This window comes from Labeo rohita, chromosome 3 (assembly GCF_022985175.1).
Source record: "Labeo rohita strain BAU-BD-2019 chromosome 3, IGBB_LRoh.1.0, whole genome shotgun sequence".
In the NCBI taxonomy this organism is placed as follows: domain Eukaryota; kingdom Metazoa; phylum Chordata; class Actinopteri; order Cypriniformes; family Cyprinidae; genus Labeo; species Labeo rohita.
The window spans coordinates 23,589,031-23,612,314 of NC_066871.1; the positions used below are offsets into that span (position 1 = coordinate 23,589,031).

A 23,284-nucleotide genomic window follows, 5' to 3' on the forward strand; every position below is an offset into this window, starting at 1 on the left:
GAGGGCAAGACACAAAAGGTCATTGCAAAAGAGGCTGGCTCTTCACAGAGCTCTGTGTCCAAGCACATTAATAGAGAGGCGAAGGGAAGGAAAAGATGTGGTAGAAAAAAGTGTACAAGCAATAGGGATAACCGCACCCTGGAGAGAATTGTGAAACAAAACCCATTCAAAAATGTGGGAGAGATTCACAAAGAGTGGACTGCAGCTGGAGTCAGTGCTTCAAGAACCACTACGCACAGACGTATGCGAGACATGGGTTTCAGCTGTCGCATTCCTTGTGTCAAACCACTCTTGAACAACCGACAGCGTCAGAAGCGTCTCGCCTGGGCTAAAGACAAAAAGGACAGGACTGCTGCTGAGTGGTCCAAAGTTATGTTCTCTGATGAAAGTAAATTTTGCATTTCCTTTGGAAATCAGGGTCCCAGAGTCTGGAGGAAGAGAGGAGAGGCACAGAATCCACATTGCTTGAGGTCCAGTGTAAAGTTTCCACAGTCAGTGATGGTTTGGGGTGCCATGTCATCTGCTGGTGTTGGTCCACTGTGTTTTCTGAGGTCCAAGGTCAACGCAGCTGTATACCAGGATGTTTTAGAGCACTTCATGCTTCCTGCTGCTGACCAACTTTATGGAGATGCACACAGTGCCAAAGCTACCAGTGCCTGGTTTAAGGACCATGGTATCCCTGTTCTTAATTGGCCAGCAAACTCACCTGACCTTAACCCCTTAGAAAATCTATGGGGTTTGTGAAGAGGAAGATGCGTTTTTTGCCAGACCCAACAATGCAGAAGAGCTGAAGGCCACTATCAGAGTAACCTGGGCTCTCATAACACCTGAGCAGTGCCACAGACTGATCGACTCCATGCCACGCCACATTGCTGCAGTAATTCAGGCAAAAGGAGCCCCAACTAAATATTGAGTGCTGTACATGCTCATACTTTTCTTGTTCATACTTTTCAGTTGATACTGACTCTTCAAGATTTCTAAAAAAAAATATCAGTAAATAATAAAGTATAATAAAAATATCAGTCTGTGCGGAATGAATGTATACATTATACAAGTTTCACTTCTTGAATGGAATTAGTGAAATCAACTTTTTGAAGATATTCTAATTATATGACCAGCACATGTAATATTTATTTATTTTACTTTCAGTACATATTTTTTATTCTAGTCTAACAATTTTATTATGAAAGAATTCCATGTATTTTATATATTTTTATTCTATCTATATACATATATACACACCACAATTTTATTAACTTTATTTATATATTTATTTAATTTTGTGTATTTATTTTTCTATTTATTTCTTTATTTTTTGCCCTGACAACTTTAATTTTGGTTTATGGTTTATTTTCTGTCATCTATAAGAGATTAGAATGTCCCTTAAAATTCAACACAGAGAAACCAAACATGATCTACACAAATTATTTATTGTTTTGATCATTTCAGATCATGCTTTTAATCTCAACAGATTATTCTGTATAGTTATACAAAAGGATCAGCTATGCTGAAGGTAAAAACAACCCAGAAACATTTAATGTCTTAATGTCAGAGGAATCAGTGTTAAGGCTAACAAGTCTATCTTTCATACATGTCTCTAAGTGCTTTACAGTAGACCACATCTGGTCAGAGTCTATGATGCATGTCCATTCTGCTGGTTCTTCAGTAGGAGATCCATGTAGGCACCATCTATCAGGTCCTCCTCCTTCACTCCCAGGTCCAGCATGAGCTGATTTGCGATGGCCACTCCTTCTTCTCTGCTCTGCTGCTCTTTCATCACCACCTCAAGCTCCATGAAGTCCCCCAGGCCCTCCACAGAATCAACATGCACCCTGGTTTGTCCCACCATATACAGCCTCCTCTCCTTCTTCACCTGCCCCACTTGCCCCAGTGCATCCGTCAGAACCTTGACAAGCCCCTGTGGGTCGTTGGTAGGGCTTATGGAGTAATTTGACAGCTTGGGTCCTTCTGTATCTGGCCTCTCATAGAAGATCAACTGTCCGGTCCCATCCTGGAAGTCCCTGAGTTTCAGGCGTCCTGCAGGCACTTTGAAAAACGTGTCCTGCTGGCGGATCACAGTCCCGTCCGAGCCGCTCAGCTCCTTTGCACGCTGCGTGAGGTAAGGCAAGTCACGCAAAACTGCTTTTATTTCTACATTTGACGGCATGTTTAAATGTTATGCCGACTGCAGCAGTGTACTGTAATGTATTCTGGTATAGCGCTGCAGTGCAGATTGTAAGTGCTCTTGCTGCTTGGCGCGCTTATACGCAAACTTCTAAAGCGCATGCGTAGGAGTGGTGACGCTTTTGATTCATTCAAGTGACTCGAATCTTTTGAATCGGATCATGAAAATGAACAAATCACATCGTGTTACATTATTGCGGCAGTAGGTGGCGTAAGAGTCTGTCATCCATTGTTAATGTACCTAAATTTTTGAAACTTGTTGGATTTATCTGTATTATCTATTTTGTTCACGTAACATTCAATAAAAAAAAAAGTATTTTTCTGTGTAATTTCATTTGAGCAACCGATGGCAAAATCGCCTTGTTGTACTTAAATTTTTCGTTTACAGAAATTAATTAAAGACAATTAATTAATTATTAACACAAAATTATTATATGACAACAAAGCATTTCCACTCCAACGGGCTGGGCATAACTACAAAAAGTAGCATACTAATAATACATTTTTTTCACCCTACTTTCATTATTTACATAAAATATTAGTGGAACGTTTTTGAACAGTAAGATTTTTAGTGTTTTTAAAAAAAGTCTCTTTTGTTTACCCTGCCTGCATTTATTTGATCCCAAGTACAGCAGTACAACAGTACAAATGTGAAATATTTTTGCTATTTAAAATAACTGTTTTCTATTTAAAATGTAATTTATTCCTGTGATCACAGCCACATTTTCAGCATTATACTCCAGTCTTCAGTGTCACGTGATCCTTCAGAAATCATTCTGATATGCTGATTTGCTGATCAAGAAACAGTTTTAAAATTATTATCAATATTTAAAGCAGTTTATGTACATCTTTTTCTGAATTCTTTGATCAATAGAAAGATCCAAAGATCAGCATTTATCTGAAATAAAAAAAACTTTTGTAACATTGTACACTATTCCATTCAAAAGCTTGAAGAAATTATAGAAATGATTACTTTTAATTAGCAAAGATGCTTTAAACTGATCAAAAGTGATGATAAAGACATTCATAATGTTACAAAAGATTTCTATTTCAGATAAATGCTGTTCTTCTGAACTTTCTACTCATCAAAGAAACTTGAAACAAGTCAACTCAGCTGTTTTCAACATAATAATACTTTTTTTGAGCAGCAAATCAGTATATTAGAATGATTTCTGAAGGATCACGTGACTGGAGTAATGATGCTAAAAATTCAGCTTTGAAATCACAGGAATAAATTACATTTTAAAATATATTCAATTAGAAAACTGTTATTTTAAATCGTAAAATATTTCTAAATTTTACTAATAATTTTACAAATAAATGCAGGCTTGGTGAGCAGAAGAGACTTCTTTAAGATATTATAAATCTTACTGTTCAAACACTTTTGACAAGTGTACATCAGATGTTCTTGCAACATTTACATCATTTTGTGTTAATTACCTCAACAAGACTTACTTTTAGAGCGGAACATGCCTAGTCTTGAATGATCAGGCTCAAAACACTTGTTCAGTGAATGTATATATATGTAAATAAATAGGTACAAACTATGTGACCCTTAACCACAAAACTAGTCATAAGGGTCAATGTTTTGAAATTGAGATTTGTACATTATCTGAAAGCTGAATAAATAAGCTTTCTATTGATGTATGGTTTGATGGTTTGAACTATTTGAAAATCTGGAATCTGAGGGTGCAAATAATCAACAAACAAACAAATATTTAAAAATATTGAGGAAAAAATATATTTTTGGGAAATGTTGCCGTCAATGGGCAACCAGGAGAGACACAGGGCCCTAAATTGTCCAGACATAAATTTGTTGCCCGGCAAAATTGCTCAATCAGCCTCAGTGAACACAAACGATTCGTTCACTTAAAAGATTCATTCAAAACATTGATTCATTCACAAACGAAACCCAATTACGGCGCATGCGTAACGTTACCAGTGTCGCTGTCACTACTATGACTTTAAATGTCACGTAGCATTTAAATAGTTTTTTTAAACATAATAGGCACACTGCTTCAATGCATTAACATATTTAGGACTAAAGTTTATTAGTTATCAGAACAGCACGTAATTTGTAGCAGATATCAGTGTCGCTCGTCTTCTTTTGGCTCTGCAGAGACATGTTTACATCTCAGACCTCTTCCTTCCAGGAGTCCATAGACGTGGATGAAAGGGATGCAGACTTCGACAACGAAGAGATCGGCGGATACAGCCAGAAAATACAACAGATTAACAGCTACTATGCCATATATTACTACCAGAACACAAGGTACAGTGGTTTCCACGTGTAACTAGCGTTATATCATTGCATGAGAAAGCACTATGCTAAGGAGGCTTTCCAAATGCAGGGTGCTTTGCAAAGTGCTAGCTGTTTTAGGAATATCTTTTATACCGCATATTAAGGAGTTTATGAGATGCGAGCATGCATGGTTATGTCTAGCTAGTGTTTTGCCCTATCATATGACTGTATCCTGGATGAGTTACATAATGTATGGCCACTGGTATAAGACATTGTAAAACACCATACATGGCCACGTAGGCCAGTAAGAACCTCGGGAGATCTTAACATATTAATGCTTATGAGGTATTAAACGCATTATCAAACTACCCAGATCTGAGGCTTCTGGAGAAAGTGTGGCCTGGAGCCAGAGGAGATCAGACTCAACCACAAGTCAGGAAGACTTTAGGTAAAAAAAGGTCCATCCATCATTTCTCAGTCATTGCAGTCCTGTGGCTTTCAGTGTTGTGATGGACGAAAAAATCATGCCTTCAGTCCAAAACAAAGGATTCTGCGTCTGGCTTTTCATCATGTCGGCTTGTTCACATCATCCATAACCATTGAACTGATCTGTCTAACGTCAAACTGTGCATTTCTGTTGGTTTGTATCTCTGCTAGGTGCCGCTGGTGATTCTGTGAACATCATTGCTTCATTGACCGCTTGTCTGTCCGCTTGTTCACTTTGTCTTTCCTTGTTGATATTCTAGTTTAACACTTATTTTCCACTCTTAAAGTCTCACGCTGCTGGACGCCAGCTTGCCACCTGAGGCTGAGCCAGAACTACGAAGCTACATCTCCCGCAGGCTGAGCAAAGGCGCTTTGCTAGGGGGCATGGGTAACATTGCCACTGTGGAGCTAAGGTATGTCATACCAGTGTTGTTAAAAGATTAGTTCAATTCTGAAATAATATTTCCTGATAATTTACTCACCCCCATGTCTTCCATGATGTTCTTTACTTTTTTTCAGTCGAAAATTAAGGTTTTTGAGGAAAACATTCCAGGATTTTTGTTTAGTGGACTTCAATGGGGATCAATGGGTTGAACGTCCAAATTGCAGTTTCAATGCAGCTTCAAAGGGCTCTATACAATCTCAGCTGAGAAATAAGGGTCTTATCTAGCAAAATGATCTGCCATTTTCTAAAAAAAATTAAAACTGTACTTTTTAACCACAATTGCTCATTTTGCACTAGCTCTGCAATGCACATCTGTGACTTGATGTATTATGTAATCATGTTGGAAAGGTCAAGCATGGTTAGTTCATCTGAGTACTCCGGTTCAAAAAGGTAGGGTAGGGCAAAAAGCTCTGTCTCATTTTCTCCTCCAACCTCAAAATTGTCCAACATCATTGTTTTACCTTTTTTTGTAAGGGGCATTTGACTTTCTTTGCACGTTTGCTTTGTAAACACTGGGTCGGTACTTCCGCCTATATTCAAATTGACCCTTCCAACGTGATTACGTACTGCGTGAAGTCGTGGACGCAGAGCTAGTCCAAAATGAGCATTTGTGGTTAAAAAGTACATAGGTTTTAGGGGTTTTTTTTAGAAATGACAGATTCTTTTGCTAAATAAGACCCTTATTCCTCGGCTGGGATTGTGCAGAGCCCTTTGAAGCTGCATTGAAATGTCATTTGAACCTTCAACCCGTTGAATTCACCATTCAAGTCCACTATATGGAAAAAAAATCCTGGAATGTTTTCCACAAAAACCTTCATTTCTTTTTTGGCTGATAAAAAAAAAAAAAGACATGAACATCTTGGATGACAAAGGGGTGAGTGAATTATCAGGAAATTTTAATACTGGAGTGAAGTAATCCTTTAAAATCCCCCTGTGGTGTAAATCATGTTTTTAAAGTTGTTTACAAGTCTGTCTGGTGTTTTTAATATGCTTAAAGACAAACCACTTGCAAATTCATCAGTCAACACCATTGTTGTGCATTTTCACGTATAATGTATGTGGTAGGGGTATAGAGTTCTATTCAAGACATTATTTTCAAAATTACTGACTGCAGGGGGACTTTAAAACAAACTATTCAAAATGTTTTAGAAAATTGAAATAAAGCTGAAATAAAATGAAAATATTAGATGAAAATTTTAACTTTTAAATGAAAAATATAGAACGGTAATTAGAAATGAGGAAATGTGCTTCGGCAACTAACTGAAATAAGACATTTTAAGTCGATGTGCTAAAACTGGAATAAAAATTAATTTAAGCTAAAAATAAATAAGCACATAACAAAATTATTAAAATCTAAAAATAAAAAACTCAAAATACAAAAAACTCAAAAGCTAATTTAAAATAGTATTTAAATGGTACTAAAGTAACACTGCACATTTTTAGCCAAATTATTGAAAGGATATTGATTGAATAATGCAATTGGATTGTTTTTGCCATGAATGTAGCCACTGCTGCTGCATTGCCATTAAATTATTAATAAATAAATACCTAATATTTAGCCAGGTAAGGAGTACTGTTTAAATGACATGGTATTAATACATTTGCATTACTTATTATTTAGTATATTTCAGTGCAGAACTAAATATCCAAACCATATCTTATTTTTATTCAGAACAATATTACCATGCATAATCTTATACTGATTCAGTACTTGCTTGTGTTCAAGCATCCCTGAGCAAGCGGTGGGCTGTTACTGTTGTCTGCTGGAGCAGGAGAAATCTCCAGAACAGCCTGAGGCCGATGGCAACGGCTGGGTGGTGTGTCTTCTCGGAGGATCAGAAAAGGGCCTGAATCTATATCCTTAAATACACAAATGACTGACCATTAAGCTGTAGAAAATGCTGCATTGTACACTAAAGAATCAAGTGATTGCATTTTACTGTTGTATTTAAACATGTTACTCTCTTAATAGGATATTGAACACATTTTCTTTAACCCTGCAAACATTTAGAATTGAGCTGGACAAGTACGTCCAGGGTCTGCAGGGCAGTTTGACTCCAGAGGTGAGGACAGTTTTGAAATGTTCAAATCTGTCTAGTTTTTGAAGGTATATCTGCTTGCACAATGATTTTGTATTCATTTGCTGTAAATGTTGTTGCCAACCTCTGGTTACAGATGCATAATTTGGAGACAGAAGTCAGGCCCTACTTGAACCGCTGGTATGAAGAGTCAGTTATGCACATTCACAGAGTGGTTCAGCTGTTGCAGGCGAACGTCGGGTACCTTCTGCATGCTGTGAGAAACCACTGCTGTCTAAATCAAATACATTTTATAAAATAATATTTGAAAGCAATAATATACCATATTACGTAAAATGGTAAATGAACTACTTCTCTGCTGCAGGCTTTGAGTCACAAGCTTGTCGAGGTCACAGGGGCAGATGAGAAGACAAAAGCAGATGTGGCGAGGTAAGCAAAACAGCATTTTCTTAATACCTGCTACATATTTATAGTTTAAACACTAATATTACAATTTGATTAATTGTCTTGAATAGATTTATCAAGGCAGCAAGCCTACAGGGTCTAGTTCAGGAAGACACCACTACAGCCTCGCTCTGTAAGGCCATTTCAGAGGACTCTCACACCAGTCTGATCATCGACTGCTCAACCAGCCCACCTACAGTCACCAATGAAGGTCAGCAGCAGCAGCAGCATCACTTCCACTAAATGTACAGACGTTAAATGTCTTATTTTGATAATGTTGTGTTGGTATCTCTGCAGTCAGTAACCGGTTCTGCGATGACTGGATCCAGGCCTTCCTTAATGCTGCTGAGCGCTTTAACCCTTTCCTTCTCCGTCAAATCCTGGAGAACTTTAAACTTAAGGTTAATTTGCTTCTAATTGTGTATAATAGTAACCTGATATCCGGACAATACATTTAACATTTAACAACCTATTTTAAAATATGTTACCTTAAAGGAATAGCACAACCAAAAATTAAAATTACCCCATGGGATACTCACCCACAAGTGCTGGCTCTTCCTAGCTTTATAATGGCAGTAAATGGGTGTTCGAGATTTTGAAGCAAAACCAAGTGCATCCATCCGACATAAAAAGTAGTCCACACGGCTCTCGGGGGTTAATAAAAGCCTTCTGAAGCGATGCATTTGTCTAATAAAAACATCCATATTTAAAACTTTATAAACTATAATCTTGGCTTCTGCTAACCCTTTTGAAAAAAACAGCATATGCTGGTAGGTAGGTTTTGATGCTGGGATGCTGGTCCTTTGCTGGTTTATGCTGGTTCTTGACCAGCAACATGACCAGCTAAAGACCAGCTTAAACCAGCATCAAAACCTACCTACCAGCATATGCTGGTTTTTTCACCAGGGAACTGTTTATAAAGTTGTAAATATGGATATTTTTCTTACACAAAGGCATCACTTCATTTCAGAAGTCCTTTATTAACCTCCCGGAGTAATGTGGAGGTATGATGGATGAACGGAATTTATTTTGCTTCAAAATCTGAATCACTGCCATTCTAAAGCTTGGAAGAGCCAGGACATCATATTTTCATATTTATCTGAAAGAAGAAAGTCATATACACCTAGGATGGCTTGAGGGTGAGTAAATCAAGGGGTAATTTTCATTATTGGGTGAACTGTCCCTTTAAATGTTAAAAATAAAGCAGAGTTAACTAGAATTTTTAAATGAACAAAAAATGCTTTTCTGTCTATATAATGATTTTGGTCACATTTAGAAATCCCAGGTCATTATTTTCGGCTGTTTTCAATATGAACATTGTTTCTTCATGCAGGCCATCCAGGACATGAACAACCTGAAGCGCTTCATCCGTCAGGCTGAAATGAGTCACTACGCTCTTTTCCGCTGCTGTCTGTTCCTGCAGAGCTGTGGAAACGGGGACGTGCTGCTGCAGAACGCACGGGCCGAGCACAGCAGCCTTCCTGAGGCCTGTGGAATCATAAACGTGCTGGAGGAGTTCCTTGGTGAGCAAACACAGGGCACGGCGCACTGACACCACCGTGTTTCATACACTCATCTATCTGACAGCACCTGGGAAGCAGCTGCCCAGAATTCCTAACACAAATTATCATAGCAGCGTTTGCATTTTAAGCAACTTCAACAAACTTGAATTGAAAACACTAAGTATAGTCCGTCTTTGAGTGAGTATTAGTTCAACAGCAAAGTTTGAAAAAAGATTTTGCTAAGATGTGCTGTGTGTTTATATGGGTGCTTGATCAACTAAATAGATCCTATAAAATGGACCAATGAAAAATACATGTGTGATCAAACTTTATTTAAATCATTTTTCTCAATAATGTGAATATATTAACACAATACTGTTTATATGTGACAACTGATTTTAGGATGTAGTCTCTATTATGTTGCAGTCACTGGTTTGAAGATTTTTAAAACGGACAGTCCTGTATGTTTACTGAAATAGCAAACTGAATTACGAAAGTACTCACATAATCATGAAGCTCTGCACAAGCCAACAGCCTATAAACACTCTACTTTGATTTACTATACTATGACCTGCATTGCCCGTTGTTGATAGATATATTTTTTGGTGATGAAGTGCTTAATTTGATAATATTCTATTATTTTTTAGTATAAATAGTTTGATTTATGTTCTTGTTTGGTATTACAGATTTTTTCTTACCAAAGACAAACAAAACTTCCTGATAATCATAAAATTGGATGTAAATGTAATAGTTAAAAAGAACAGAATTGTGAGAATCATATCCCTTAAAAATCATGTGTATATATATTGATTCATCTGTAAATGGTGATAATGTTTATAATTATCATAATTTATGGTTTTCCTTCTTGTTCAGATTTGACATGACTGTACTGTGAATAATTTGTTCCGGGAACATTTCATTTGTGTGAACTTGTAACATTAAATAAATATTCAACACTTTGTGCAGTGACTGTTTATATATTTAAACTTGGCAAGGTTGTAGTTTGTATTCTATTTTAATTAATCCAACTACCTATGCTTTAAACATCTCATGATGATGAACGAGATTAAGTAGACAGGGACAATAATTAATCTGGTTTTCAAAAATATGTAGTATTTTCTATTGGAGCTTTTGTAGATATTTGTAGGCTAGTTGTAGATTATTACCACAAGAGGGCAATGCACTGGTGATGGCACAAGTGTTATTTTAACAACAGATTAAGTAGGAGGCTTGGTTGGAGGCCACAATATTTTTATTTCTATACATTTTTGTTTGAACCATGTGCAGTGTAACAGGACAACACAGAATTGCAAACTGGAACAATTTTGCCATGGTAAACAATCTTTTCAATGCAATTATCATGCATACTGTTATGCACAACTGCTTCTAAAATGTGTGTGTGTGTGTATACAAAATATACAAAAAGTCACAATCCAAATAATGAAACATTTTTTTGCTAAACATCTGAATTTTGACACTATTACAAATAACTAAATAACAACAATACATCTTGTACTTATTTAAAGTTATGATAGATATGAAATGCACCCACAAAGTGACAAAGTAACGAAAATATATGATATCAACATATGAACATATCAAGGTTAATTAAAGCAAAAAGTAAAACAAATTATAAAACATTGTTTACTCTGTACATCACTACCACTGCAATGTTTGATTCTAAATGAAGATTTTAAACATTTAATAACATTCCTTTAAAGAGCACAAAATTGATATACAAATCAAAAACAAACCCAGATGCATATTCTATATACATAATTCGCATCATACAGCTGTCTTACAATGAAACTTTTGATTGCTTGATGTAGGTTATAAACTCATCTTTTGCATTTTTAAGCATTATTTCACTTTGCCACCTCGATGTCAAAAGCTACCACTCCATGAAGAGAAAACCCTAGGTAGAAGGTCACATTCTCATTTGAACTTGGCAAGGAGGCAGAAAAAAGTGGAATGACTCTGATGTTGTGATCAGATATCCGAATGAACAGATTTCCATCTTCTGTGTATCCCGCAACACGTTTAAGCAGTTGTACAATATCTGAGTTTGTCCACACTTCACCACCTTGCCATCTGAGGCGTCTCTCACTGAGGGTTCCCTTACAGAATTTTTCAATTGTGGTCTTGTGCACAATTTTTTTAAGACCGCTTTCTTTTCCAAGGAAGAAGTGGGTGAAAATCCTACCCTTTCCTGTGGCAGCAGATTTTACATCAGAATGGAGATGTTTTATTGCTTTTGTGCAAATTTTGATACTTGCCTGGGATGGCACACTGCTCATGGAGTCCTCTGGCCAAAATAAGAGTGAAAGGAGAAAGTATGCAGTTTCTGGAAAGGGAGTTCTCCTTTCAATGTGAAACGGCTTGCAGAGATCTTGAAGTTTTTCAATCGAAAGAAGTTTTCTAGAGCCAGGTGAAGCACAGGAGAGCGCTATCTGACAGAAGATGAAGTTTATGAGCTCTGTCTGGTCAAGATCCTTGTTTAGATCAGCTGGAAAAAGGCTGATTATTTCCTCAAGCCTCGCTCCAGCGCTGTGTTTCTTTTTATCAGATAGCAGGTAAAGAATTGTTGTAACATTACCACCTCCAAGTTCGAAAATTTTCATTTGTCTCCTAAATAGAGAAACTGTCTTTGTATCAACAGCCTCATCAGGTTCATTGTCAATGGAAAAAAATCTGGCATACACAGAACTTTTCCTGAAGAGCCATTTTCTTGGATTATTTACTTTGTCGGGCTCTCCTTCAACCAGCTCTTCCTCTTCTTCAGAACTGTAGTTCTGAAAGCGAGCAAGATCCTCACAAATACACTCCAGGGCTTTTCTAATACTGTTTTTCAGTCCTTTTAACAGGCCATGAAACATCTGCCATGGTTTCTGTACTTCCTCCGGTATGTAGTTAGTGAGTAAGTAATCCAGCAACTTCCTCTTTCCCACTTTGGTAGAAAAAATGTCCACAGATGACAGGAGATCAAGCAATCGACATCCAATATCAACTTCTCCAAAATAAGAATTATTTACAGAGTCTGTGTGTGGACATTTTTCAGATTCTCTAAAAGCATTGATTCCCTTAAGAGCAGTATCAATGATGTCAGTGACATTGTTCGGCTCAATAGAGTCTTTCTTGCGAATGTCTTCATATTTGTCATAGAACCACTTTTTGTATACTTGTCCCAGTGTGTCAAGTATGTATGTGTGCTGCGGGGGACGAGACTTGGCTTTTTTAGCCCAAATCTCTGCTTCCACAAACCTTTTGTTTTCATAAAGAAGCCGTGCAAGCTGTTGGGCAACAAATGCATCCTCAAAACGAGTGCAAGCTACCTTCAAAAGGTCAATGGCTTTCTCCAGATCTTCTGTCTCACAGATGTGCTCTATTAAAGGAGAAAACCAACTGTTTTTTGGATCTCCCTTGCTTTTTTTGGTCCGTTTGATAAACAGATCTCTGACAAACTTTCTAAAGTCATCCCTTCCAAATCTGTTGTCAAACAGCACATTGTCCTTAAGCAGACTCATTGCTATTTCACTTTGGCTCTGATAGCTGGAGAGCTGCTTCAGGATCTCCTTAGCTATCAAATAATGAATTATTCTCACAGAGGAGATATGTGTCTCACTAGATTTTAGCTGTATGAAAAAAAACCTAGCCTGCTCACTTAAGAAATTTTCAAATGTTCGGTATCGAACTTCATCAGCCCATGTTAGACATTTGTCCATGTGGATTCCTAAACCTAGGAATGCCTCACAGTGGGACACAGACATGTATGAATCCTCAATGTGGCTGTTCAGTAGTGCCACAAATTTGATTAACTGTGTCTGCAGAGATGAATGATCAATTTCCTTCAGGAGATTTTCAACAAAGTCTGTGACGTAAGACTGTTCAAATTCTTTACTCATGAGCACAAAAGTGAGTATAAACTCTGGTTCAAACTTAAGACTCTCTGCTTTCTTTGAGAAGAGCTTCTTTTCTTCAGAGGACAGCTTGTGTGTAACTCCGACTGTGCGTAAAGGCAATGTTTTACACATCCTTTCTGGATCAAGAGACCTTTTACAGCAGAGAATGATGAAACACAGTTTTGATGGACTTATTTTCATTGTTGTGACGGCATTGCTTAATTCTCGTCTGAGGTCATCCTGATAGTCCGTATTGCAATCCTCTAGCAACAAAAGCACAGGTAAACAGACATTTTTGTCAACCTCCTCATAATTCCAAAGCTGTACCGCATGTTCACAGACAGTTGAAGCCTGGTACGATTGCTTAACAACAGCACATCGCATTTTTTTCCTCCAGTTCCAGAGGATCTGTCGTGCCACTGTGCTTCCTCCACTACCAGGTTCGTGATATATGTTGATGTTTTCAATGGACCGTTTTAATGAGTCGGCACGCTCAAGGTCTTCCAACATTTTGTTAATTTCGGCGTATGCATCACGTTTGATGACTTGTCCACACCGATTTCTGTCAGCCAGCCACAAATTCATCCAATCAATTTTTCCTCCTTGATAGAAGTACTGTTCAATTTTCTGTATTTGCTCTTGTTCCATGACATGTACATTTGTTTCATCACACTGGTCAACACGGACCACTTCTAAGGAGATCATACTATCTTCATCCACAGGTTTTAAAAAGCATACTCCATTGTTTGACACAGGCAAACGCCGTGTGGCCTGAAGACTGGTGAGCTGAATGCTTTGAACTGTAGCATCTACATGACTCATCGGCATACCAGCAATACTGATTTGTTCAAGCACGTCCATCGAGCAGGACACTTGGGCAAGGCTTGACCATTTCTTATAATTATCCCGTGACTCTGAGATGATGACTATGTCCTCATGGCCACTCATTTCTGCATAGAATTCATGAAAGGTGTCAACAAGGGGTTGTTCGACATCAGACGTGAGAATGAAAAGCACCACAAATGATCTTTTAGGGAGAATCTCATTGCAGATAACAGATACTGCTCTTTTCAGCAGTTTCTTCTTGTTTTTGATCCAGGTTTTTTCATCACATGGACTCTCACGTCCCATGTAATCACTTCGACCATTGCAGAAAATCCAGCTGGTCCTGTCATAGAGCTGTAACTTTTTGACAAAGTCAGCAGTGTTCCCCCTATGATCATAATCATGCAGGAAGTGAAGGTTTACCGCATGGTGCTCTTGGTAATTGTGACAAAGTCCAGATAATTTGGAGTCAGGGTCATAATCAAAAACACAAAAGATATTCATGTGGGCAAGAAATTTGGTGTTCTGTAGGTTTTCTTGATCAAACCTATTTGACACCATGATGTAGCGCAACGTGTTGTCTATGTATTTTTTCCCATGTGTCAGAAGAACTAAGAGTTTTCTTCCTAAGTCCTCTTTAAAATGAGCCTGTATCTGATTCTGGTTGTTTTCTTCCCATTCTCTTTTTTGGTCGACATCTTTGAGAGCTTGAATGAAACGTACAAGTTCATCCTCAGTAATACGTGGTGTGTTTGGTCCGACTCTTTGATAATAAGCTTTTTGCTCATATTCAACCTTATTGGTTTTCTCGTTGAACTTTGGAATACGGGCGCTATACAGCTTATCCCTCACAATGTTCACCATGGGAACTACATCAACTTCCACAATCCAGTTTTGGGTCTGACAGTCTTTGTCAATTACTGGGATAAACTTTGGGGTCTTGATACACTGTCTGGCATCAGAGTGCTGTGTTGGAAAACAATTTTCAATGTAGTCTAAAGCATCTTCAAAGACCTCTTTGTCTTCAATGGGAATTCCGATTATTTCTCCATGTTTGTATGATGTTTTTGTCTTGTCCATGACCCCAAAGTGGATTGTGCCATTTGCACGCATATTCATGCACGCACATGCAAATCGAATTACTTCGCTGGCAAATTTTATCTTTAGCTTTCTTGGTTCTAATTTACAGGCATTTTCCAGTGATTTATACTCATGGCATGGAGTGATCAGATTGTCTATTCCTGTCTCCGGTGGGAGTATGGCATGTTTTATGTAGCTGAAGTGTTCATCATTGTTATTAAATTTCCGATATCGACATTGTGGCGAAGACACAGATGTTTCAGGACTTGTGACATCACTAGAAGATACAGCTTCATGCTTTGCGTCTTCTCTGCCTTCTCCATCAAAACAAGGTCTCTTGTTAATTGTTTTTGACTTGTCCGGTGCAAAAAGCTCATCTCTTTTACACAGTAAAAGCTGTATTTGGCCACCTCCAAAACCAAGTTCTTTCAAGTATGATTTTGAAACGTGCCGAAGAACAGGTCCTGTTACCTCTTCTTTCTCAAGTTTCTCTATGTGCTCTGGTTTAATTCCAATTGCCTTTAACCATGAGCTGACATGGTGTTCATTCCAGTCTGAACATGGTATAGAACTGTGGTCTAGAAAATACAAGCAATTTACAGGCTTAGAAAAGAAAACCTATTTGAATTTACTTTTAAAAGGTCTATCTCTGCAGAGTCAAAAGTGTTATAATACATAGTTATAATACACAGTTCATAAATTTCCTAAATGATTTATGATAGAAAACTGGCGGTCAGCAGGCAGATTTATTACGAAAGCATGAAAGCTATTAAAAAGAACAATATTACTCTAAAAAAACAGAACATGCTCTACAGTTAAATGGATACTAATAATCTAAGCTTATCGAAATACTCACCCATTCTGTGGGGAATGTTCAAGGAGCAGGTTTCAGTTTTTGTGCCATCGATGCTGGAAAAAAGTACCACACTAGAGTAATATTTATGGTTTTACACTGACATAGTTTGGACAATAGATGGTTAAATATCCACCTTTCTATTTCCTCTAAATGGAATCAGCCTTTTCTTCATTGTTCAGTGTTGGCTTCTCTTGTCTAACTGAAAAATAATTACCAAACAAAGCAAACTTTTTAACATTAGGCATATTACATTTAGGTTTTACTACAAGTTTTTAGTATAGTAGTACAGTATGTTAAGTAGGCCTATAAATGACCACAAAAGAAACAAATCCAAATGTTACATCACAACAAAGGAAACAAACCTGAGATTAATTTTGCTTGAGCCATATTATTTAAAAAGCCTTCTTTGCAAAAGGTGTGTCTACAGAGTGTAGGCTATAGAAACATATCACTGGTGTGTAAAGGAAAGCTGGCAAGAAACACTTCCTTAATAACTTTACTAACAAATGACAGCATTCAGACAGATCGTAAGTCTATATCTCGTTATCATATAAAGTGTGGGCGGAAAAAAAACAGCACTACTGTTGTTCTTTCAGTTTAATAGGCTAAAATAGCGGTGTTGTGTGCTTCTTCCGCATTGTTCAAAAAACGCAACGCAACCTGAACAAATCTCTTTTTTTCCATGTAAAACCTGTTTCTAAGCATATTACAATTGAGGAACTTAAGTATGGGATGGGAGAGCAAAAATGAGTTGCAAGGCACTATGTACAGTAGTTAATACAGTACTAACATGTTATTAGTTACGGTGCTTAAAACATACATTTGTTCAAAAACAACATAAAATCTTATTTTGTGATGCCATTCTTCGTCAGCTACTCAAATACACAATAGAAATATTACGCGCACGAGTCAAATTCAAACTTCACACACACCTAGCAAAAGACTCTGGTTTACTAATTATTTAAGGAAATGGCACAAAGAACATACTTACGTTCCCATCTTAAGATAAAGGCTCCAATAACTGAAAACATACAGACGCGAAGTAGGCAGCACAATTGTCATATGACCCGATGGCTTAACATCCTGGAGCTGAGAACGTGGAATCCGTAAAAGAATTTAACCCTCAAGCATCCTTCGTATCCCCCTTATTTTGCGGAAGTAAGCTGTTTTTTGGTAGTAAATGTCATATCACTGCCTTCAATAAAATAAAAACTATGCAATTTTTATGTAAAATGTGCTTATTTTATATTTATTATTTTTTATACTTAAGTAAAAAAAAAAATCATTCCAGTACGACAGCTAAAACCTAAAATTTTGGTGTCTTTGGTGACATCTGGTGACATATGGTGGTATAAAAATATCCAAATATCAAAAATATCAATAGCCACTATATGGCTGTAGTACTCAGTGCCTGCATATAGGCTGAAATATATAATTCATTGTTGTAATGAATTTAACTTCGTAAGTTATAGATTTTATCGATATATATATGAAGAGTTCAGATGCAAAACCAGCTAAATCCATCTGACGTCTTTCTTTAAAAAATGCATTTTTTTTCAGGCTCAGATGTATAGGTTTCTATGTAAGTACTGGTACTTCTGATTGGGCTGAGGCTGGTATTTTAGTGAGTTTGAAGAAAAAGTATTAGATGGACGTATAATATGTGTCGAGAGCATTCACTCAGTATCATTATCTCATTTTTGACCGAGATGGCTTTTAGCTGGTTTTGCATCTGAACTCTTCATATATATATATATATATATATATATATATATAGATAGATAGATAGATAGATAGATAGATATAGATATAGATAGATTTTTAAGTTAAAAATGTAGAATTAAAAAAAACATTTGTGTTCGGTGAGACTATACAAAGATGCCAAAATATGCTTACTGACATATCTGACCATGCTATAAGGAAAAGACAAAGTAGGAGACAGAGTAATCATTTATTTATAAAAAAAAAAAAAAAACATCAAATGGCTGAATGGCACACAGTGGGTGAGTGGCACATTACTATTTTTATTTGACAAAATATAAAAAAATTAAAAAACTTGCTGCGTTATAGACTCGCTGTTGTTGTCGCCTAGATGATTAGGGACAGTTTAAAACTCCACTATGAACATTTAATCATTGTTCTACATGGATTTAACATGAACAATATTAAGGTTTACTGCAACAACATAGATTTATTATCATCTCAGTCTTGCTCAACACGACCCATGAGGTTCATGGAGGAGCAGGTTTAACCCAGGCAGCAGATTCATTGTCCAAACAGGCTATCATGTCACTTAGAAGACCACCACTGTCAGGTCTCTCACTACTGCTGAGAGATTCTGCAAATAAGAAAACACACATCCGCTGATTTGTTAGGTATATTACATTTTCGGGTAAAAACATAATATACAAAATATGTTAAGCTGGCCTAGTTATTACTTCTGAAACATAAGCATACCATATTCTCTATTCACTGGAGTACCAATATTGTAGAAATGCTCACACTCTCTGTAATTTTCAATATCTTACCAATTCTGTGTTCAGTCAATTTCCTAATCACAGGGTTTGGGAAATCATAGATGCTATCAGTCACTCCTGTAAATGGAGAACAATTACAGCACACTGTGCTGAATATATGAACTTCTACAGTGTACATTTATAATACAAGTGGGCAGAGACAGGCCTACCATGCTCTCCCTCATTGGTTGACCATTTAGGTGGAGTGTCATAGACAGCTTCTTCAGCAACTGCAATGAATCGTTAGAAATAATCATCAATTGATTATTACTGTAATAGGCTATTAAAGCAGTATCCAATAAATCTGAATCAGTATTAGACACTAGGCAAGGCAAACCAAAATGCAGACATGCAAACATAGTATGTTAATATAGGCTACCATATTATATTTAAAAAAGCATTCCCAAAAAATATCTTTATACACACCTTTTCGAGAGGGTAAAACATCGTAGTCATTGTCCGTCAGTAAAAACTCCTCAGTACTTTGCTCTGTTTCATTATCTGTATGCAAACTTTCTTGTGTCTCATCAGCAACTAAGGACATAGAAAACATAAATGTACCTCTTTTTTTTTTTTGCCTGGGAAGCTTGCCAGATACAAGATTGACAAGATTGTTCATCTGCTAAAGACAATTACTTAAAGGGGTCATCGGATGCCCATTTTCCACAAGCTGATATGATTCTTTAGGGTCTTAATGAAAAGTCTATAATATACTTTGTTTAAAATTCTCAATGGTTGTGTAAAACAACACCCTTTTTACCTTGCCAAAATCAGTTCTGCAAAAATCATCTCATTGTGGTCGAGGCTGCTTCAAATGCAAATGAGCTCTGCTCACCCCGCCCCTCTCTTCTCTCTTGTGGAAAGACGATCTTGTTTACTTTAGCCGCGTTTTGCCGCTAAACTTGCTAACTAGCACATTATTAGGAAAGGTGATCGCAAAGATTCATTAAAAAAACCTTATACTCACTTCTGCTGTAAGTGAAGCTGGATCACGAATGATTCACGCGAAGCTAGACGGATATATGTAGATCGGGAGGCACATTCCCTTCACAAACAAACGTAAACCACTGCATCTTCAGCAGCTCAGATGTCGGGAGTAAATGACGACCACTATATTCATTATTACATCCAGCAACACAACACCTCAATCGCTCAATCGGAGATATTCTTGTCTAACTTACATCCCTGCTCCGGCATCAAAACAAAGAGGGCGGACTGTTACAGCTGATCTGAGGTAAGACACTCAATCAACTCAAATCAATGTCAATCAACTATCGTGGGAGTGGCCTCTGTGGGTGTGACACCACAACGACAGGCATCTGAGAATGGCTCGATTTGAAAAAGGGGATATTATTTTTACAGATTAATTAAAAAACCACTGCATGGATTTTTATCCCCTTTAAATGAATGGTTCACACAAAAATGAAAACTCCTTATAGGTCACTCAAAATCAATAAGACTTTCACTCAAAACACAAATGATAATATTTTAATGAAGCCTTTGAGATTTCTGTCCCACTATTGAAAGTCCATTTGACACCTCAAGAAATTCAAAAAGAGAATGAGCAATTTAATTCAAGACTTCTGAAGACATAAATGCCAGTGATATTTGTATGGCTGAGCTTCTGTTTACCATATTCAATGTGCTCTATGCATGTGGTAATCAGTGTTAAGTGAATGTGAATAAAAGACTAAATTAAATCTGAAAAACCAACATTAAATGATCCATTTTTGTGTGAACTAACACTTAAACTTTGAACTTGTTTTTCCAATACAACAAAGACATTTATTCATTACACTCACATTCTTGCTTGCCCTTATGAAAATGAACCATGGTTTAACTACAAATAAAACAAAGCAACAAAAAAACATGGTTACTAAGTTTAACCATGGTATTTGTAGTTAAACTGTGGTTAAACCAATGGTAATCAATAAGCCACATGCACATCCTGATGTTGCTGAGTTAGATGAAAGTTGGAAGTTTTGAACTCTATAGCTGAGTTTCCATAGTTGCTCATCGAAATTACTATTTCCTGTTTTTCTCTGTAAAGCTGTATTGCATGTAGTGTGCTGCAGAAATGAAGGTGTCTTGACCTGACTTAAGACTGACAGTTTTGTAAAGGTATTACAGAAAGCTTTAAAAGTCAACAGGAGGTAGAATGGGAGAAAGTCAAATCCCAAATGTGGGACATACCAGCGAACGACTGGAATGACTCTTGATCAATGGAGCGACATCTGCTGTCCACTGAAGTGCTGCTGGTCTCAGTATTTGATTCTTCACACTGACTTGACCGAATTTCAGGGTTGTTATCTGGCACCAGCTCCCTAATCTCAATAACACACAAAACACATTCAGAGCATTATAAATCTCATACAAACACAACCACTGACATGAAGTGTCATAAAGAGCAGTGGTACCCATTGGTGATCGATCCAGATCTGTCTGGGCCATTGAGCAGCATGGCTTTCCACAGCTGGTCCATCCACTCCTGCCTGACATCAGCTGTTTCTGCAGCCTGTTAGCACACAGTTTACAAACGTTTATGAACAGAAGGGACATAAATAGAGCATTCATAATTCTTTCAGTCACAACAAGCGCCATCCATGTTCCTTTTCGAAACTATTATGACAGTCCCGGTTTCGTCTCAACAAAACTTTGTTCACAGGTGGTGGTTAGTAGACCACATCCTCAAACACTGATTACAGATACTCTTTTGATCAAAGTGAAAACTCGCCAGCATTTTCTTCTTCCCATTTTTCATGGTGATCTCAAACAGATAACGATTGTTCTCTGATCTGCTGACCTCCCGTACAGACTGAACCTGTCGTGAAAAGAGCATGTTGTGAACATGAGAAGCACTTATTTGGCCCTGTAATGGCCGGTTTACCAGCATCCACACAATGAAACTCAGATATTACAAATCGACTTTACCTCATATATGTAATACTGGCCCCTGAGGTCTAACTGTAGGAATTTAAGAGAAACAATGAATTAATAATCACAACAACAAGAGCCTTTGGCAAAATAACCTTAAATTGTATTTTTAATTTAAAGCAAGGGTCCTTTAAAACACAGTAATATCTTCAAGCATTAGGAATTCGTTTTAAGTTGACTCCAGAATTAAAATTTCATGATAATTTATTCACCTCATGTCGTCCAAGATGTTCATGTCTTTCTTTCTTAAGTCAAAAAGAAATTCATGTTTTTGAGGAAAACATTCCAGGATTTTTCTCCATGTAGTGGAAGGTCCAAATTGCAGTTTCAATGCAGCTTCAAAGGGCTCTATATGATCCCAGACAAAGAACAAGGGTCGTATCTAGCAAAACGACTGGTCATATTCTAAGAAAAATACAAATTTTCATACTTTTTAACCATAAATGCTCATCTTGCACCAGCTCAACCTCACACATTACGTAATCACACGTGTGACGTAGGAGAAAGTACTAACCCAGTGTTTACAAAGCAAACATGCAAAGAACGTTAAACACCCTTTACAAAAAAGGTAAAACTAAGGAGAAAATGAGATGGAGTTTTTCGCCCTACCCTACCTTTTTTAACCGAAGTACACAGATAAAAACTTTCCAACATGATTACGTAATGCTTGAAGTCATGCATGCGCATTGCATAACTAGTGCAAGATGATCATTTGTGGTTAAAAAGTATATACTTTTTTATTTTTTCAAGAAAATGGCCAATCATTTTGCTAGTTAAGACACTTATTCTTCGGCTGGGATCATGTAGAGCCCTTTGAAGCTGCACTGAAACTGCAATTTGGACCTTCAACCATTTAGCCACCACTGAAATCTATCTTATGGAGAAAAATCCTGGAATGTTTTTTTCCAAAAACCCTAATTTCTTTTCCACTGAAGAAAGAAAGACATGAACATCTTGGACGACATGGGGGTGAGTAAATGATCATTTATTTATTATTAGTAAATTAAGACATCATAAAAATGATTAAATAAAACACTTGGATACTTACAGCACTCCCATGTTTTTTAGTGTAGAAAAAAAGAGTTGTATTGTAAAGTCTGAACCAGTAAGTCATCCACCGAAGCCTCTGAGGGAAAACACATTCAACCAGTGAGTAAAAAGATTCCCTTAGGTGTATACGTAATAATAGTATAAATTCTGCAATAAATATAAAGAGAGAATATATTCTGCAATATGTATATTATATTCATACCATTTTGTCTTTACGTTTCTTCAGAAAGCCCTGGCAGAGCGGAGCTGGCACACCTCCTCCAGTCGACATGCTCACTGTATGCTGAAAGTGTTCATACTTCACCATAAACATTAATCAACACCATGACTTCCCCCTGAAACTGTCACATCCTCACTTCTCATCTTTGTATAATAAAGAGACGCTGTCCTCAGTCAAATGCCAAAATATGGGGGAGGTTCTTGTTAATTTGCTTTGCAGTTCTCAATTTGTACTCAGTTGAGTTTGCATTATTGCAAAACTGCAAAAGAGAAACACAAAACCCCCACAAAAATTCAAGTAGGCACGGTGTCTCAGAAGTACGACGGCATTTTAGTGCCACATAAAAAAAAAAAAAAAAAAGATAAAACTAAGATTACGAGATTAAAGTCGCAATATTTTGAGAATAAACTCCAGATTACAAGAATAAAGTCGAAATACAATAAATTAATAAAGACAATAAAGACAAAATTATGAGAATAATTTTTAAATATTATGAGAAGAAAGATGAAATCTCTTGAGAATAAAGTCAAAATTACTAGAATTGATTCATAGCAATTACAAG

The 23,284-nt window shown here is 37.0% G+C and overlaps 3 protein-coding genes across 5 annotated transcripts; 1 reads left to right on the forward strand and 2 right to left on the reverse strand.

Annotated features, from left to right (window-relative positions):
- Positions 1-4,101: 4,101 nt before the first annotated feature.
- c3h17orf75 (chromosome 3 C17orf75 homolog) lies at positions 4,102-10,298 on the forward strand. Of its 2 annotated transcripts, XM_051105907.1 has the most exons (10): positions 4,102-4,456; positions 4,800-4,874; positions 5,200-5,325; positions 7,084-7,212; positions 7,363-7,420; positions 7,533-7,652; positions 7,761-7,825; positions 7,912-8,051; positions 8,138-8,241; positions 9,174-10,298. In XM_051105907.1, the coding sequence occupies exons 1-10, from the start codon at positions 4,308-4,310 to the stop codon at positions 9,390-9,392; spliced, it is 1,185 nt and encodes a 394-aa protein (XP_050961864.1). In that variant the 5' UTR covers positions 4,102-4,307; the 3' UTR covers positions 9,393-10,298. The 2 variants fall into 2 exon arrangements, with proteins under 2 accessions (XP_050961864.1, XP_050961865.1); XM_051105908.1 differs by lacking the exon at positions 4,800-4,874.
- Positions 10,299-10,314: 16 nt separating this feature from the next.
- LOC127162957 (sterile alpha motif domain-containing protein 9-like) lies at positions 10,315-17,102 on the reverse strand. Of its 2 annotated transcripts, XM_051105905.1 has the most exons (4): positions 16,994-17,102; positions 16,136-16,201; positions 16,003-16,055; positions 10,315-15,724 (listed from the first exon to the last, which is right to left on the reverse strand). In XM_051105905.1, the coding sequence occupies exons 3-4, from the start codon at positions 16,004-16,006 to the stop codon at positions 11,208-11,210; spliced, it is 4,521 nt and encodes a 1,506-aa protein (XP_050961862.1). In that variant the 5' UTR covers positions 16,007-16,055; positions 16,136-16,201; positions 16,994-17,102; the 3' UTR covers positions 10,315-11,207. The 2 variants fall into 2 exon arrangements, with proteins under 2 accessions (XP_050961862.1, XP_050961861.1); XM_051105904.1 differs by having other exon boundaries at positions 16,003-16,201.
- An 890-nt stretch (positions 17,103-17,992) lies between these two features.
- On the reverse strand, positions 17,993-22,852 carry LOC127158379 (uncharacterized). Its single transcript, XM_051101541.1, has 10 exons — positions 22,705-22,852; positions 22,501-22,578; positions 21,450-21,482; positions 21,253-21,339; positions 20,936-21,033; positions 20,712-20,842; positions 18,945-19,052; positions 18,689-18,748; positions 18,531-18,596; positions 17,993-18,340 (listed from the first exon to the last, which is right to left on the reverse strand). The coding sequence occupies exons 1-10, from the start codon at positions 22,813-22,815 to the stop codon at positions 18,234-18,236; spliced, it is 879 nt and encodes a 292-aa protein (XP_050957498.1). The 5' UTR covers positions 22,816-22,852; the 3' UTR covers positions 17,993-18,233.
- Between the last annotated feature and the right edge of the window lie 432 nt (positions 22,853-23,284).